The sequence below is a fragment of the Propithecus coquereli genome, unplaced genomic scaffold, assembly GCF_000956105.1.
Source record: "Propithecus coquereli isolate 6110/MARCELLA unplaced genomic scaffold, Pcoq_1.0 Scaffold256, whole genome shotgun sequence".
In the NCBI taxonomy this organism is placed as follows: Eukaryota; Metazoa; Chordata; class Mammalia; order Primates; family Indriidae; genus Propithecus; species Propithecus coquereli.
In genome coordinates, this window is record NW_012148130.1 from 2,511,557 (window position 1) to 2,529,794 (window position 18,238).

An 18,238-nucleotide genomic window follows, 5' to 3' on the forward strand; every position below is an offset into this window, starting at 1 on the left:
TTCTTCACTTTGCCAGCTCCTAGACGTATAATAATTAAGAAACCCTAACTACAACCCCGCCTTACAGGGTTATAGGGAGGGTTAACTGATAATTATGGAGTGTGCTTAATACTCAATAAATGACAGCAAGCCATTAATAAAACCTATTAAAGTATTTCTCATTAGCCACGGGAATGAAAAAACACCCAGCAGCTGAGACCTGCCTCTGAGAGCTGCGCACACGACTGACCGCTGCTGCGTGGAGCCTTGCAGAGCGGAGCTTTGCCGGCACGTGTGCCTCCTTGGCTGGAGCGGAGCAGGTACCCACGAGACACAAAGCCAGGCTACTTACATTGGGTGGAAGGCTGAGGCGCTCCCCGTTGGGCAGAGTCAGGAGCTTGTTGTCATCCAGTACCGAGTTCAAATTCTCGACCCACTCAGGATCCACGTCGCCATCGAAGACAATCCACTGGCGCTTCTGCAGCTCGCCTCTCACGTTGTCTATGATCCTGGTTTGGAAGGATTTTAAAACAGCTGTTGACTGAATCAAGATTTTAAGATTAAAAACGTTCACCCTGTAATGGTTTCTGAACTGACCTTTAACTAGTTCAGACATTGGTTAGAAAAGTAACGCACACTCTGTTGCTGTGAGAGCAGACGCCCAAGCCCTGCAGTCAGAATGCAAACACTGATCAAAGCAGACCTACTTTCTCAGCACATGCGTGAAGAGCCCGTCTGTCCATTCCCTGGTGTTGGGGTCCAGGGTTCCGTAGAGGTGGTCTTTGCTGATGGCCTTGGGGTCGATGATATGGGCGACCCCTTCCACACCCTCGAGTCTCTCCAAAGCCTTCAGCAGGACGCGCCAGGCCATGCTCTTCCCACTCCCCGAGGGCCCCACCATCATCAGGCCGTGATTGATCTGGGTGATCTGATAGAGCTGGAGAACCTGCAGGGCCCAACAGCCCAGCAAAGCGAAAGAACAGGGAAGGCTCTTTAGCCACTTCCCGTGACAAAGAGAAAAAGAAACACGTTCTATGGATTCTTAAAGGCAAGTACTGGAATTCTCCAACTGGAGAGAGACGTTACACAGGCCACACAAAACAAACATCTCTAAACTGTGGGGAGCTCTTTAGTAAGTCAGGAAAGCTAGAGCCAGCGGAACAGGAGATACTACCAAGTAGCCTCAATAAGGACACATCGGATCCCTCCAGGGACAAGAAGAGACCAAATGCGACACAGCTTGTATAAATAATAAACTTTTTCTTAACTGCATCACACACAGGAAGGAAAGAAGCCAACATAGAATGTAAACCATGTACCGATTAACAGTTTAGATTGTTAATCTCTGGTACTGGAACCAGCATAAACCAAGCGCCACTATAACCATGCCCCTAGCCAGCATTTTCAGAGAACCATCTACATCGTGTAAGTAAAATCTTCAGGTAAGTTTTCTTACTGCTACCTTTTAAACAAAGGAAAGGTTCAAACAGGCCTTGGGCAAATCTTTGTAAACCACATGATGCAGCTCCCTGGCCCTTGTGGGCAGAGTGTCACCAAATAGCCCACAGCCATCTTTACTGGACACGAACGCTGGCGGGGTCTGGGAGGGCAGAGCCAACAGAACAATCCAGTTTACCTTTTCAACCCACATCCCGCCGACTTCTTCTCCATCACCGTACGTCAAGTACATCTCCTGACATACTTTCTTCAGCTCCTCTCGAAGGGCAGTCATCTCCCCCCGGTGGTACTGGACTCCAGGGAACACATCCGACAGCAGGCTGAAGAGCAGCGGGATGTCCTCTGCCACCAGCTTCGGCACCATCGTCTCACAGACGCTCTGTATCAGAATCTACGGGGAAGAGGAATGCGCTGCAGGAGGGGAGCTTCCTGCCTCTCTCAGGAGGCACGAGCAGTAACGGGTGGTGAACAAAAGGGTGGGGTCCACCGCTGGCCCGCATTCGTGCACTCGACGTACTGGGTCAGTATCGGTCTCTTCCGGTCACCCCAGGAAGGGTAAACGCAACGAGAACTCGCAAGGCATGACTTCAATGTTGAAAAGGTAAATTTAAGTACTGTGAAAGGTTTGAGAGATCAAAAGAACGTCTACACGAACCTCTTGTTCAGGGAGGTTTTCAGCAATTTCTCCTTCATCAACTGCTTCCCCTCGTTCTTCCTTCTCCCTCTTGATCTTCTGAATTCTCTCCCTCTTCACGTTGCCTGCACTTACCAGCACACTCTTCAAAGCCCGAAGGCCAAAGTCATAATGGCTTTGAGAAGAGAGCTGCTCGTCACATAGTCTAGAAAAGAAAAAAAAAAAAAAGGTTTTCTTTAAAAACAGTATACTTCAAGCAACAACAGTGTCAAGTGTTGAGAAACCATATGGATTTTTTGAAAGATGTGCCATAATTACAAATGAAAATTTGAAGGTTAAATGGGTACATTTAACATATGCTAGAACATAATTATAAATAACTCCAGGCTACTCACTTAAAGAACGGGACAATTTTGTTGGCAAGCACTTCGGCAGTCCGGAAGCCCTGCGAGTAGAGCATGACCTGGGCAATCAACTGCCGGTCAGGCTTGGTCATAGCCAAGCTCCGGAAGAGCTTCTTCAGGTTGTCGGGAAGGTTGGACCTGCCTGCGTAGCCAGGGTTCATGGTGATGAAGATGGCCATGTCTGGGCTCACCTTGACTTGTTTGTTTAGCAGCTCACAAGTAATGGGGGCAGAGGCTGAAAATGAGATGATGGCATCAAAACTCAAGATATTCAAAAAACCATTCTAAAATGTCTCTAAAATGACAGATAAAGCACCCATTCCCCTGTTGGCCTCTTAAGCCCAAAGCTCGGGACTCCTGGGGAGCTGGAGTGAAGGCTTCCCAGAGGGGCCGCTCTCTGGCCTTTCCGGAGGGCCCAAAAGCCACACCTACTTGGCCCAGGCGGACCCATTCTCGTGCACTCCATGTATGCAAACCTGTCGCAGGCCAAGCCATCAGAGGCAGGGCCGCTGCTCTATCTATGCAGTACAACCCTGAATATCACAAGGGCAACTCAGGACAGAGGTGCAGTCCGATAATGGTGCAAAACCGAAAATGAATCAGTGCCAGGACACACCTGACTGGCTGACATCAGGAAAATCACCTTTTCCAGGATGAGCAAAAACAAAAACCCTTCGACCGCCTCTGAACTATTTCAGAACAAAGTGCATTCGCTCCATGAGCGACTACTGATCGCAGACGCAGACGCTGCTTTCTTTGACACTCCTTTGGTTTTACTCAGGAGGTCCAGGGAACTCTCTTACGTAAGACAAGTTACTACTGCCGTGGAATGAAAGGCAACACTGAAAGTCGCGCTGTGCACTTGAAACAGAGTTCGCACCCGCGCGTACTCGTCCTGCTTGTTTCCTCCAGTGCCTGGCCCTGCCCCACCTCGCAGGCCTGGAACTGGGTGTTGAACAAGGCAGGTGAGCACCCTGGGTGCCCCCGGAACGGCTACTCCTATCGTGACAGAGGGCTCCTTCCCAAACCCAGATGGCAGAACGCTCTGGCCACACAGGGGCTGGGGAGGCTGGCTCTCTGATGATGCAGGGAGGAAGGTGGGTACCGAGGGCCCACAGCAGCTGAAACCCCCGCTGTGTGGCGAAAGCTGTGGAGGGCACGTCGGCACGGGGAGCACAGGGCTCCGTCTGGCTGAGGAAGGACTGCGGGGCCCTTGGCTGCTCCGGGCGGTGGGGTCCTGCACAGCGCTGTCCTCAGTGAGGACTACAGCTGCTGACACAGCATTGCGCCGGCTCTTACCTTCAGTCTTGAACCACGACTCACTACACTGCCTGCAACAGGGAGCTCCTGTGAGCTAAATCCTTGCTTATTTCTAATCAAAGAGGCAGAAAATCAGTTCACAATGCAATCTCCCTCTATGTTCTCTAAGCAATTTTTTTAAAGAGGAAGAGCAGTCTTACTTTTGTCATAGTTGGGGTTGGAATGCTCGCGCAGTGCTTCCTGAATGCACTGCACCTGCTGGGACACGGCCGAGAGCATCCGCTCCTCCAGGCGGTTAAACTCATCGAAGCAGCCCCACGCACCCACCTGGCAGAGCCCCACAAAGATACGTCCCATTGCCTGAAATGGAGAGGAAGAAAGACGCTAAAACTACCTGTTACGGACTGAATTGTGTCCCCCCAGCCCAAATTCATATGTTGATGCCCTAACCCCCACAGGACTGCATCGGAGATAGAGCCTATAAGAGGGTAATTAAGGTCAAAGGAGGTCACGTGGATGGGGCCCTGATCCCACAGGACTGGTGCCCTTATAAGAGCAAGAGAGACTGGAGTGCTGTCTCTCCACACACACTCAGGAAAGGTCGTGTTGAGCACAAAGCAGCATCTGTGACCAGGAAGAGAGACCTCACCAGAAACTGGACTCTGCAGGCAACTTAATCTTGACTTCCCAGACTCCAGGACTATGAGAAAAAAATCTTTCTTTTAAGACAAGGTCTCATTGTCACCCAGGCTAGAGCACAGTGGCCTTATTATGGCTCGCTGAGGCCTCAAACTTCTGGCCCCAAGTGATCCTCCTGCTTCAGCCTCCTGAGTAGCTGGGACTACAGGCATGCACCACCACGCCCAGCTAATTTTTCTATTTTGTAGAGACGGGGATCTTGCTCTTACTCAGGCTGGTCTCAAATTCCTGGCCTCAAGTGATCCTCCTGCCCTGGCCTCCCAAAGTGCTAGAATTACGGGTGTGAGCCACCGCACCTGGCCTGAGAAAATACATTTCTGTTGTTTAAGCCATGCAACTGGTGCTATTCTGTTATGGTAGTCTGAGCAGACTAAGACATCACCTGCCTCAGTGTTGGCTTTACAGGGTTCAAACCCTGGCTCTGATGATCTGACCTTGGGCAAGTCACATCTTTCTGAAACCCACATTGTCTCATCTTTGAAATGGGAATTATACTATCTACCTCCCAAGGTGGCTGTGAAGGTTAAATTAGATTCAAACGTTAGGTGAGGAGCCAGTATCTACACGTAGTAGTTATCTGATAAACAACACCCATTACCATTATACAGATGTAAGATAAATACCCTTTTTCCTCCTGTGCCAATAAAATCAATGACAAAGCTGTCATTTTACTCTACCACTTTTTGTTGATTAAAAAAAAACTTCTTAGGTACTCCAGAGGGTAAGAGAAAAAAAAAAAAAAAAAAACCTTCTTCTACAATATGTGTTTATTCTTAGACATAGGCACTAAGCATTTCTTTAAAAATTTGATTTTTTAAAAAAATAAATAAAGACAGGGTGCCCCTGTCTCCCAGCCTAGAGTGCAGTGGCATCATCATAGCTCACTGCAACCTGGAACTCCGGGCTCAAGGGATCCTTCCTCTTCAGCATCCCGAGTAGCTGGGACTACAAGCATGGGCCACCACACCCAGTTAATTTTTTTTACTTTTTGTAGAGATGGGGTCTTGCCATGTTACCCAGGCTGGTCTCAAATTCCTGGGCTCAAGCAATCCTCCTGCCTCAGCCTCCCAAAGTGCTAGGATTACAAGCGTGAGCCATGACATCCAGTAAAAAATTGGTATTTTAGAAAAATGATACACTACACTAAATATTTGACACTGAAAACATGAAACTAAAGTCAATTTCAAAGCACATATGTTGGATGGCTCCAACAGTTCAAAATCCCACCTACAAGGACTCAGAAGGCCAGATACACCATGCTGAGCTGTAAGGCTGATGCCTTTGAGACAGGCAAGCTTGATGGTCCCCAATTAACCCCTTCATGTCATTAGATTTTAGGTGGATCCCATAAAGCTTCTCACCTGGAAATCGAAGGTTTCATCACAGTTGAAAACCAAAACGAACCGTCCAAGCTGATGGCCAAGGGCTTTGACAGACTCTGTTTTCCCAGTTCCAGCAGGCCCTGTTAATTACAGGAAAGTAACTGAGTACTTGAGTCCGTTATCTAATTGGGAACATATCTTTAGCTTTAAAAGAACTTTAAAAAGCAACTACTTTAAAAATCAAAGTAGATGTAATAAATACAAACAAATTTAAGATTTTAGAATGTACTAACCATGCAATTCCAAAATACATTCAAATCATTAGCTTGAGCTTTAAAGTTTTTATTACAGGATTCTATCCATCCAACTTTGTGGAGTATCTTACCAAATGGGGAACCGCCCAGCCTGGCCTCCAAGGCTTGTGTCATTGTCAAATAGCAGCGGTCAGTGAGAGGGGTCTGGACCAGCTTGTCCTGAACACCGAGGTACTCAAAGCCGTAGTTAAATTTGGCATTTGCCATTTGAATGGACAATTGCTGTAACACATCAGTTTGCTTCGGGTCAAAGTAAAATCGCATCTGGCTGAGCCATTCAAAAGATTTGGCGTTGTCAATCTTGCTTTTGATCAAGGACCTTGTAACATCTCTCTGGTGAACCAACTCTGTAATCTGAAGACAGAGAATCACTTTAAAAGTTTATCATAAGCTAAACCAATACAGCATATTCTCTGGGTTCGTGGATTGTTAAACCTGAGATTCTAGGTCCAGTTACAGTGGCTTTCAGTCAATATTCTAAAATGCAAATTCACTCTGAGAGACAACAGAAATGTTACTCATGTGATGGTATTACACAGAATCAAGAGTTACAGCAAAAACAAACACCACTTTAAATAAAAATTCTGCAACTATCGAAAAACGTGATGAAGATCGGCTTTCTGTCGTCTATCCTAACAGCCTGCCTTGTGCCCACTGGGGGCCTGGGGCTGGGGCTGCCCACACTGCCACCTCTTTGAGGAGGAGATGATGAGAACGAGCAAGAGACCCCGATCAAGATTGGTCCCTTTCTTTCTACCATGACATCATATAGCTCGTGCACGTCACCAAGATTATCTTTCAACAGGGACAGAGAGCAAAATACCCGCCCTGAGAGGATATCCATATGCCATCTACTTTTCCCCTTGATGCTATCTGAAACATTTTTCAAGCATAAGTTCCGATAACTGCTTGAGTGAAGGTGTAAGAGCCTAACTGGCGAGGAAGGAGCTGAGCATGAGACTAACCAAGTGTTCCAGCTTCCGTCTTCGCAGTGGGGGCTGCTCCATGAGGACGGAGTCCGCTAACACATTCAGGGTGACCTCCACGTTGCTCAGCACGGAGTGTAAGGGTGCGGCGTCGCCGCCTCCACCCATGCTGCTCAGTGCGGTCTCCACGTTTTCAGACCAGGCTATCTGGGCTGACAAAACCACCAGCTGGGCCTGAAAGACGTGACAAAATCCCAAAGGATCATTTTAAAGATCAGTCGAGTGTGTTCATCTTTAGTCCACCCATTTCTACTGCAGATTACCTGATATTTATCAATCCAGGTGATGTAGGTGTTTGGGTCAATTGAAGTTGCTTTACCAAAAATCTCAACTTCCGTAACAGACTCAGCGAGAAGTTTAGCCAGGGTGACTCTCATCTCCTTTTCTACCAGTGTGAGCCACTCATTGATTTTAGGATGTTCAGTAATTGACACAGGAGTTTTAAACATAACCTGAAATAAATAAAATTTTAAGAATTAACATGTGCAAAAATATAAGAGATTATTTTCTAAGTTACAAACATAAATTTCACTACCTCTTCTCCTTCCCGGGATGAAATACCCAAGACAACAGAGTTATCCTCATTTAGGATGATGCTTGAAACTCCAGCAAACATTTTTTTGAAGTGTTTCTGTAATTTAGCTACATTCTTGCTATTTCCAATGATTTCAAGCAAATCTTCATCACCCACAAAATAGAATCTAAAATGAAAATAGCATTGAAATCGCTAAAATTTTATACATACAAGTAAGGTAAATCAAGGCAAAATTTCCATTTGTAGGAAGCGAAAGAGGATATGGCCAGTGGTGAACAATCTCCAGCCTGAATTCAGATCACATCCAAATTTCTTCCAACATTACAAGATCTTGAAGTAAGAAGAATTCAATGAATTTCACATCATTCACCTTACTTCACGAACTCACTTTAAAAAACCTGTTCAATTCATCCTAAGCAAACTATTCAGAAAGGAAGACATGCCACTTAAGAAAACAGAGCTAAACACTGAAGAGATAAAAGCTCCCTTGGAGAATGGGTGATAGTTTAAATAAAGCTTAATAAATCCAAGGTAGAAAACTAAGAATTATAGGGTACAATGAAGAATCAATGCACGACAGGGAAATGGTATTCATTAACGTGATTACTGGCTGACAAAATCTTGATGTCAGAACTGACCAACACACAGGCCCAGAAGGGAGAGAAGACAGGTGGAACAAAGCACAGCTGAAATGCAACTTTATCTCAGGCCAACTAAAAACAAGTATCTTACCTGGGGAAAGATGATCGTTCCCTTTCCAAGTATTCTCCTAATGCTTTCTGGATCTTTCCCAGCAGGTCTGCCAGTCTTTCCAGAGATCTCTGTACCCCCTGAATGTTCAGAACATCCATAACAAGGGGAGATTTGGATACTTTTTTCATTAGAGCCAAAAACTCTGTGCTGATACTGCAAATCAAATGAAAACATATGTCAGCCTTTGTGCAAAGAGTGGTCACCAGCCACTGCCAACACCCAGCTCCCTGGCTGGAGGCCGCACCTCTGGAACCGCTGGGTTTCCACTGGCAGCAGGTGCTTGATATCCGCACTGCCTGTGAAGATGCCTTCCAGGTAGACCCACCGCCTCTGCACATCGATCCACACATCAAAGAGAGCCATGATGCGGTTCAGCTTGTCTTCCCAGCTCAGTGCATCCTCTTCAAAAACCTGGTGGGTAGATGAGAAGGCAGAGGTCAACTGCTAACCTTTTCACTGAAAAAGTCAAACTCAAACTCACTGAAAAATGCAGATTAGGATCCCAGGAAATAATCTGATTCACATTTTAAAAAACAGACATCTAGTAAGTGTCAGTCAGAAGGTATGATAGTGACAGTGCGGAACACACTGATCAGGGAGGGAGTCTCCCCAGCACAGCACCTTGTAGTAGGGAGAGAGCTTCATGGCGGAGACGCTGTTGATGTGCTCTTTGACCTTGTTGAAGAGGTCGTCCCAGCCGCGGATCAAGCGGCATTTGTTCTGATAGTTAACCAAGTCTAGTTCGTAAGTATTCCATACTTCTCTTATCTGAATTGAAACCAGAAAGAGGCACATTATCAGTACATGAGCATTCACCAGTCGGGAAAGGGACCCTGCAATATGGGAACAAGAACCACAGATGGAAAGGCTCCATGTTCACCTAACTCAGCTACGTAACAGCCCAGAACAATACATAAAAGTACCCGTCCAGGCCTGTTACTTGCCTGCTTCAAGAATTCTTCCAAAGCCATTTCTCCTTGTGCCACAAGCAGTACATCCTTGACAATGGCTTCATTTTTCTGCAAGTCAACGTCCCAGATTTGGCCAAGGGTTAGCTCAGAAACAACCCAATTAACTCTAAGCCTTTTCATCAGCTGTTTCCAGTGGCGATCTTTAAGTGCTTCGGATTTCAATTCAATCACCAACATATTTATCTGTGGAGAAAATAAACAAAGGGAACAAAGTTACCTGTGCGGGTGTATTTCTAACCTACATTCACCACCGTGTGGCCCCGCTCACCTACCTTCATGTAACCTTTCAGCAGCCTCTGAACAAACTCATAGGACGCGTACTGCCGCAACCGGGCAGGGAAGTTTTTCAGCTGGTTCAACAGGCCATCTAAATTTTGTCGAAGCTGTTAAGAGAAACAGGAGATGTTAGTTTGTCAACAATTCTTTAAATGGTGAAATATTTTTAAAAATATTTAAAAACAGATTTTACATTATTCTGGAAGAATAATGGAAATGACGTGCAGGACATTAAGTGACACCCTGTGAACTCACAATACAAATACACAGACTTGGTTTGCAAAGTTCCTGAAGTCTACGACTATTAACACAGGAACATACACAAGCACCTATTTTGACAAGAGATACCTTTCGAGGCTGTACTGAAACCCAGGGCTGCTCCTTCATCTGATCAATTTGCTCCCAGACCTTAGAGAGTTCTGACCAAACGCCTTTGAGGTCCTGTAATTCTTCTAAGGCCACCTGTGATTGAGAATAGTAAAGCGGTTGAGCTTTGGAAACAGAAGTCACCTCGGAATCTGGCAGGGCCCTTGAGACGAGCCAGGTTGGTGGCAGAGTCAGGATGGAGAGAGGATTCCTGACCCCGCCTGCCGCGGCTCTCACCTGCACACGCTCCTCACTGCCGCTGAGCAGCCCCGTGTCTGTCAGCTCCAGCGCCTCCTTGGCCTTCGCGCACTTCTCTCTGTCGTCCTTCAGCCTGCCAAACTTCCCTTCGTATATGGTGAGGGCCTGAAGCGCCTCCTCTGGGCGAAGGTTGCCCTGAAAGCAGTCCAGGCACAGATAATTGCAGTGCAATGTCTCAGGAGAGAGGAATACTTGGGCTCTAAAATGACGGAGGGGGCCTGCTGGGCTTCTGGAAATTTCTGATTCCTTAAGCATAACTGAACATATCTTCATGTGGAAACATTCTGTGGGAAGTGCATTTAGAATGCACGCACAGTGCTGAATCAAAGTTTTACGTCAATGTTCCACATACATAAAAGTCTCATAATGGTGAAACATCTCTTGATTCAGCCGTCGTCTCACCTGGTACCGTGGGAGTGGGCAGAGAAGAGTCAGCACAGACTCGGTCCAAGAGGACAGAGCTCTGTGGGCCTGTCAGCCACACCTTCCCTGATACACACAGTTGTCCCATCAGTCACTCGGGAGGACAGGAAATCACCGGAAATGGACTCTACTTTAGCATTAACATCACTATTTACATACTTCCTTTTCATTTTAATAACTTTTGAGAACTATACAAAATACTGCAGTTTTCTACCAAAACAAAACATGATTAACATTTTAGTTATGACATAGTACTGGCACCAAGTTGAGGTGACAAAGAAATACTCAAATTTTGGTGGCTAAAACCTTGTTATTGATTAATACTCATTGCCCTGCTGGAGTGAACATTCATAAACCAAGCACTCGTAAAAGCAGAGACTTTTTAAAAACAGGACCACTGAGCCAGAACAAAACCTAAGTAGAACGTGCAAGGCCCCGGCAGCAGCACGGACACAGCTCTGGGCAGGACTGAACACTAACTAGCAGAGCATCACCAGGCCTACTGTGGAAAACTTACAGCCCCAAACCAGATCAACACTCAAAATATTTGTGCTTTTCTTTTCTAAGCCTGCCTAAATAAATAACATTTTGAATTCTACCCTTAGTAAACCAAATACACTTGTCATCTATCTACTTGCTGTCACCTCTGCCGTCAGCATGACCTGCCAGCTCCGCTCCTTCAGGTCTCCCCTTCAGCGTCACCTGCCCAGACACAGCAGTAACCACCAGCACCCTCCTCCACCCCGGCCAGCGCCCTCCTGTTTACTCTGCAGCACTATCACCACCTGACTGAAAATACTTGTTTCTCCCGTTTGTTTGTGACTCTGTCTCTCCCCGCTGGAGCCTGGTTCCATGGGGGCGGGGGCTCAGTTGATGACCAGTAAATACTTGAATGCATGAAGAAAAGTGGACATGGCAGGTTCTGGGAACGGGAAGGTTTAATAGCTACAAAAACAACGACAACAACAGAACTTGCCTCCCCACAACATATAAAACTAGCAGCAGCAGTGTGAGGGTTGGCCAGTGCCTACAAGAAATTAAAGTATAATTTTTTAGCGTGCCTAAATAAGAGAGTAATTTAAGAACAGAAACACTTTAATCCTTGAAACCATCTCCTGACTTAAATGATTGCCATTCTGGGTAAAAAGAGGTCTAAGTTGGCTTTCGCATTTAGTATATGCAAGTACTGTTTTTTAAATTACAAAGAGAAAAAAAAGTCTTCAACGTTGCAAAGCTAAGCTGCAGCAAGGTTTTGGAAGCCTGAAAGAAAGTACGCGACATCACGCTGCTAGGGTAGCAGTCTCCTGGAGCACAGCCAGGCGAGACTCACCGTGACAGGCTTGGTTTTCTCCCAGTCCGTCAGCAGGTCGGTGGTGCGGCTTTCCACGGCCCGATCCTCCTGGACGATCTTCATTTGCAAGTTTGCCACCTGCTGCTGAATGGCAGAGTCTTTCCGCCGCATGATGTCATTGAAGGCCCCCCACTCTCCCTCGATGTTGTCAATATAAAGCCAGGAAGGCGGGAACTGGAACCTTTGCTTTTCCAGCAAGCGCTGACCATTGCGGTAGAGCTTTGAGAGTTAAAAAATAAATTGAATTTTCTCTTCTATAACAATAATTGAAACGATTATCAGAGCCCCATGAGAGAGAGGGCACTTTATGGCTATAAACACGTAAGATCAATACACATGCTCTTCTCCTAAGACCTTCCATCCTAAGATTATTGTGGTCGGAGGGTGGCATGTTCCTAGAGTCCAACATAGCTAGTCTAGTTATTGTATCTCAGTGCATCTAAATGCCCTGAATAGGATATAAAGCACAGTGGAGCTGTGCTTCACTCCTTCATTCTGAATTATAAAAGATATTCAAGTTTGATGACTTGAAAACAACCAAAGATTTTTTTTGAACAGGGTCTCTGTTCTGTTGCCGGGGCAAGAGTGCAGTGGTGTTACTGCAGCTCTCTGTAGCTCTCTGCAGCCTCAAACTCCCGTGCTTAAGTGATTCTTCTGCCTCTCAAGAAGCTGAGAGTAGGGGTGCATGCCAGCTAATTTTTCTGTTTTTTTGTAGAGATGGGCCTCGCTATGTTGCTCAGGGTGGTCTTGAACTCGTGGCCTCAAGCGATCCTCCTGCCTTGGCCTCCCAAAGTGCAAGGATTATAGGTGTGAGCCACTATGCCAGGCCAAAGATTTTATTTTTTTTTAATTTAAAAATTTCTGGGGGACAGAAATGGAGTGTCACTATGTTGCTCAGGCTGGACTTGAACTCCTGGCCTCAAATGGTCCTGCCTTGGTCTCCTAAAGTGCTAGGATTAAAGGTGTGGGCCATGATGCCCAGCCTAAAGTTTACTTAAACGATTTTAAAAGGCAGACATAGTGCTTCTCCAACCTTACTGTGCATAAGAATCACATGCAGAGCTTTTATTAATAGAATGCAGATTCCCACAATGCCAGTATCTGCCCTGAATGTTAACTAGTGGTTATAACAGAGGTGGTCTCATACTGTAAGAAAATAATGCCTTAGGGGTTCCATCAGAGCATTCTCTCAGAATGCAAAATATTATAAAAGCCAAATTAAACTAGAGGTCCAGTTTGAAAGTTTTAAATATTCATAGAGCTCACCTCAACTTGCTTCTCAAACTGCTTGATCTTCCGTTTCAAAGACTGCACGTAGGTGATGAAGGTCACTGCGTCAGAGGTGCTGGCTGTGTCCACCGAGTGCTGCTCCAACTCTTGGCGAGACTGTTCAGAGGGAGGGAATACTTTATCATGGAGCTGAGGTTTACCAGTAGACTGGTTACACTGGCAGAATCCTACCTCACCTTTGAGATTTGGGAATGGAATTCTGTCATGTTTGATCCTAGCATCTGTCCAAATTTGCTGAGAACCTCCTTATGCCAAGAGTCATACTTCAAGTTCACCTTAGATTGTACCTGTAGGTGAAGCAGCACACAACACATCATCAGTCCTTTCCTGCTGGCGCAGCTACGCTTCGGTTGAATTTGAATCTAACAGAAACGTTCCTTTTACAGCTACCCGACACCTTTTAGTAAGACAGCAGAGCTCACCTTGCCGTAATCTATAACTACTGGCCCAAACTCTTTCTTGGTTTCTGCATTGTCAAAGGTCCCTCTGGCCTTCCTTATCTGGACCAAGAGAGCTTGCCACTTGTTGAGATCTTCCCCGAGTCTGTTATAGATGTTTTCAGCTTGCATATCCCATAAACACTGGTACTGAAGCCAAACCTGAAAATGAAGAACATAATTACTCAGTTTGATTTTTCATTCTGTAGGTTATTACACAGCATGTTCATATTCCATTAAAAAGGCTCATGCTCTTTCATAACCATTAGAAAAATTCTCACTTCAGAGTCTCGGAATTTTCATATCAACAAAATTTACTGTTCTCAAAAACGATAGTTAAAACCCCAAAAGATGTGCCTTATTGTTCACTCTTTGCTTTAAAATAAGCAAATATTATCTAGTGAACCATTTTTATATACAGTTAAGATCTTTTAGCTCCATATTCTTTACATCCCATACTCTTGCCTAGGATAGGCAAACATATTTGAACAAAATTAGGAAGTTCTCACCTTGACATACTGCTCGACTTCAGTTACGATGCCCATGACAGCGGAATATGACTCTTCCAGGGCAACAGGGCCGTCAGGCATCCGTGTTAAAGCGTTCCGATAGAATTTCTCTTCTTCAGTCAATTCATAATGCACACCCACCTAGCCAACCACAGCAGAAAAGAGTGCAAATACTATGTATGAAAACGTTAATCTCGGCATCACCTTTTACTTAATTAAAATGAACGGAAGGAACAGCTGACAACCAAAATGGGACTTAAGGGATAACATCCACTTACCTCAGCCACAGGTAACCAGAAAGCCCACTTATATTTAACTCATCAAACCAATAAAAGGAACATCAGATTAACTACAACGTAAAAAAATGCGGCATCTCTAAGGGCACAATGCAAAAACAGTTTAAGAGCACATGAAACTCTTTGCTCATTTCAACTATTGGAGTGCCAGACGCTATTCCAGGTACAGCAAACACACAGACAAAAATCCCTGCTCACGTGGACTTACCTCCTATAGGAGGAGGGAGACAATTAAGGAATAAGCAAAATACACACAATGTTAGGTGGTGATAAATACTATGGAGAAAGAGAAAGGAGGACAGGGACTGTGGAGCAGGGGAGGTTGTATTTTCAATAGAGAGGTCAGGAAAGGCCTCACCAAAAAGGTGACTTTGAGCAGAGGCCAGGAGGAGGAGAGGGTGTAAGCCATGTAGGTGTTTGCCATGAGGGATTCTGACCAGAGACCTGCGAGTGCAAAGGCCTAGGGGCAAGAGCCTCCCTGGCACGCCTGAGGACCAGCAAAAGGCCAGTGTGCCCGGAGCAGAGCCAGTGAGGGGAGAAGCAGGAGCTAAAGTCAGAGAAGCAACATGCAGCATGCTACATAGGGCCCAGCAAGCCACTGTGCGACCTGGGCTTTTATACTGAGTGAGACAGGAAGCCACTAAGGGCTTTTCAGAGCAGTGTTGGGATTGACTGAGAATCTACGACTTGCTCTGGCTGCTGTGTTGAAAACAGATTTTAGGCGGGCAAAGGCTGAAAGAACACACAGGAGGGAACATTAATAATCCAAGTGAGAGGTGGTGGTACCTTTGACACGGGTGGTAAATATGGATTTGGTAAGAAACGGATCAGGGTTAATTTCAAAAAGAGAGACAACAAGGAGTCAAGGATAACACTGTGATTTTTGGCCTGAGTGGGTGAAGGATGGCAAAGGAGAGACGAGGGGAAGATCAAACTTGAGGGGAGGACTGGACACACGTTCAGTTTGACACATCTACCAGACGGCCAAGTGGAGATGCCATGTAGGCGGCTGCACAGATAGGCCTGGAGGTCAGGATAATGGTCAGGCTGCAGATATGAACATGGAGCCGCCAGCACACAGATGGTTTTTAAATCAAGGGACTAGATGAGACCATTAAGAGAGTGTAAGGGGGTAGAGAGGGCACGAAACACTTAGAGGTTCGGAAGAGGGATGGCAAAGGAACCAGCCAGTGAGGTAGCAGGAAAACCAGGAGCGCCTGGTGTTCTGGAAGAGCCGAGTGAAGAGGGGCCCCAGGAAGAGGAAGGGGCATCCCTGTGACATCCTGCAATCAGGCAGGAGCTAAGACGAGGACTGAGAAGTCCACTAGCCAGCAGGGAGGGGGCCACCACGATCACAAAGGAGCAGGCAGTGGAGGGTGGGGGCCCTGGAGCAGCTGGCACAGACGACCCCTCCCCAGAGCTTCCCAAGAAGAGCACACAATGGCGGCAGGGGGACTTGGGGTCAGGTGTATGCACCGACAGGAGGAAGAACTGCTGAGGAACAAAGTGCTGGCTCTAGTTTGTAAAATGTGGAGATAAACGAGAAAGCAATACAAACAGAAACACACCTGGTTAAAAACAGGAGAAATAGGACAAGACAGACCCTAAAGACTGTTTGTAGACTCCTTGAGGGGCAGGAACCATATTCATAGCTTGGTTCTGATTAGCTGGACATTGGCAAGTTCTGGGCTAAACACTGGCAAGATTTCAAGCCACGGGCAGTTAACTACCTCAAAAAAGTCCTAAAACAACTGAGTTGAAGTTAAGAAAGAGATAACTTTGTGATTAGATTACTAAATTCTAGAAGAGTCTGCTAGAATAGAGGTTATGGAATCTTTTTTACTTGAAAAACCACTGGTTCTATTTAGAAGTAACATTGGCTCCCGGCTGGGGACTAAATTGATCTCTTGAGTTTTCCTTTTGCTCTAGAAATATACTAATAAGAGTATAGTTGGGATTTACTTTAAAATAATCTGGTGGGGGTAGGGAGGTAGGGGAAGAAATACAGATGAAATAAAATTGGCCACATATTGATAAATAAAGCTGGGTGGCGGGAGCTCACGTGATTTCCTCTACTTTTGTGTACGTTTGAAAATTCCTCTAGTGAAAAGGGTGGTTGGGTGGGGAAGCAGCAGGAATTAGGATTCCCAAAGAAGCTCATGGAGGGAAGCTCTAAGAGACTACCAAGACATGTTACACATGCCAAGTAACTAATTGGGAAAAAAGGTCAAGTCACACAAAGCCTCCTCTAGCTTCTTCAGGATGTTAAACCGGAGTCTGGAGTTTGAAAAGACACATCAAGACCCCATTCAAAGAGGCACCGTGGAGAAGTGTCATAGAGCCCAGGAGAGGCCTGGTCAGAAGGTGAGCGCCTCGAGTCCCTGAAGGCTTACCTGGTACCTCTGGCTCTGGATCCTGGGGAGAGACAGTACAACCATCTTCCAGGCAAACATTTCCTGATACAGCTTGTATCTGCACTCTTCAATTGGCGGATTCAAATAGATTACCTGATTGGTTATTCTTAGCTCGTGAACGACATTCTGTGAAAGAAAGATTTCATTTTTTACTCAGCAATCTATTTCAATAAAATGGTTTTGATACTTAACACCTTCTCTCCCTAAATTACTAAACTACTTAAGTCTGGACCACAAAGTCTGTCACTTGATTGTTAGAAGTGGTCTTGTATTAATAATTTCATGTTGTCATTTGTGCTCCCATCAAAGACCATAAAAATCAGAGGGCAGGTGCTGCCTCCTCCTGGCTCCCCAGTGCTGAACACACAACAGGTGCCCAAAAAAGCCCCATTTGATCTGTGTACATGTAGATCTCGTTACAACAAGCTTGGGACCTGAGACACCGGGCACTGCTACTGCAACGTGTGGCAGGTATCAGCTGTGGGGACACACTGCACTGACTCAGGCCGACCACGCCCAGGTAAGTCTGCACCACCTGCCAGGGCTTTAAGCTAATCAAGAATTCCAATTCAGTCTCCACTAGATAAAGGTACATGTCACTTATAAACGGGGACACGGTCTGAGAAATGCGTTGTTTGGCGATCTTGTCATTGTGCAAACATCATAGAGTATACTTACACAAACCTGGATGGTAGAGCCTACTACACACCTAAGTTGTAACTACAGTCTATTGCTCCCAGGTTGCACACCTGGACATCATGTTGCTGCACTGAATGCTGTAGGCAGTTACACCACAAAGGTAAATTTGTGTATCTAAATATATCTAAACATAAAAATGATACAGTAAAAATATAGTATTATAATTTCTATGGGACCACCATGGTATATGCAGTCCATTGTTGACCAAAATGTTAAACAGCACAGGACTGCAATTGTGCCAACTTAGAAACACTCGTTTGCTTCTCTGGAACTTAGTATTTTAAAAAGTATGCTCTGGAGGCTGGGTACGATGGCTCCTGCCTGTAATCCTAGCACTCTGGGAGACTGAGGCAGGAGGATCGCTTGAGCTCAGGAGCTCAAAACCAGCCTGAGCAAGAGCAAGACCCCATCTCTACTAAAAAAAAAAACAAAACAAAACAGAAAAAAAAATTAGCCTAGCAACTAAAAATAGGAAAAATTAGCTGGGCATGGTGATGCACGCCTGTAGCCCCAGATACTCGGGAGGCTGAGGCAGGAGGATCGCTTGAGCCCAGGAGTTTGAGGTTGCTGTGAGTTAGGCTGACGCAATGGCACTCTAGCCTGG

At 45.8% G+C, this 18,238-nt stretch overlaps 1 protein-coding gene across 1 annotated transcript in view; it reads right to left on the bottom strand.

The window, feature by feature from the left end:
* Positions 1-18,238, bottom strand: part of DYNC1H1 (dynein, cytoplasmic 1, heavy chain 1) — a 75,775-nt gene that overhangs the window by 28,151 nt on the left and 29,386 nt on the right. Inside the window, exons 6-29 of the mRNA XM_012647074.1 lie at positions 16,915-17,061; positions 14,226-14,366; positions 13,702-13,878; positions 13,456-13,566; positions 13,256-13,375; positions 11,969-12,208; positions 10,195-10,350; positions 9,940-10,053; positions 9,588-9,698; positions 9,289-9,498; positions 8,966-9,112; positions 8,589-8,755; positions 8,324-8,497; positions 7,592-7,757; positions 7,320-7,508; positions 7,036-7,230; positions 6,142-6,424; positions 5,796-5,896; positions 3,936-4,095; positions 2,467-2,710; positions 2,093-2,276; positions 1,616-1,828; positions 687-925; positions 332-488 (exon numbers count right to left, since the gene is read on the bottom strand). Coding sequence (XP_012502528.1) covers positions 332-488; positions 687-925; positions 1,616-1,828; positions 2,093-2,276; positions 2,467-2,710; positions 3,936-4,095; positions 5,796-5,896; positions 6,142-6,424; positions 7,036-7,230; positions 7,320-7,508; positions 7,592-7,757; positions 8,324-8,497; positions 8,589-8,755; positions 8,966-9,112; positions 9,289-9,498; positions 9,588-9,698; positions 9,940-10,053; positions 10,195-10,350; positions 11,969-12,208; positions 13,256-13,375; positions 13,456-13,566; positions 13,702-13,878; positions 14,226-14,366; positions 16,915-17,061 — 4,146 coding nt within the window. The remainder of the gene's footprint in view (positions 1-331; positions 489-686; positions 926-1,615; positions 1,829-2,092; positions 2,277-2,466; positions 2,711-3,935; positions 4,096-5,795; positions 5,897-6,141; positions 6,425-7,035; positions 7,231-7,319; positions 7,509-7,591; positions 7,758-8,323; positions 8,498-8,588; positions 8,756-8,965; positions 9,113-9,288; positions 9,499-9,587; positions 9,699-9,939; positions 10,054-10,194; positions 10,351-11,968; positions 12,209-13,255; positions 13,376-13,455; positions 13,567-13,701; positions 13,879-14,225; positions 14,367-16,914; positions 17,062-18,238) is intronic.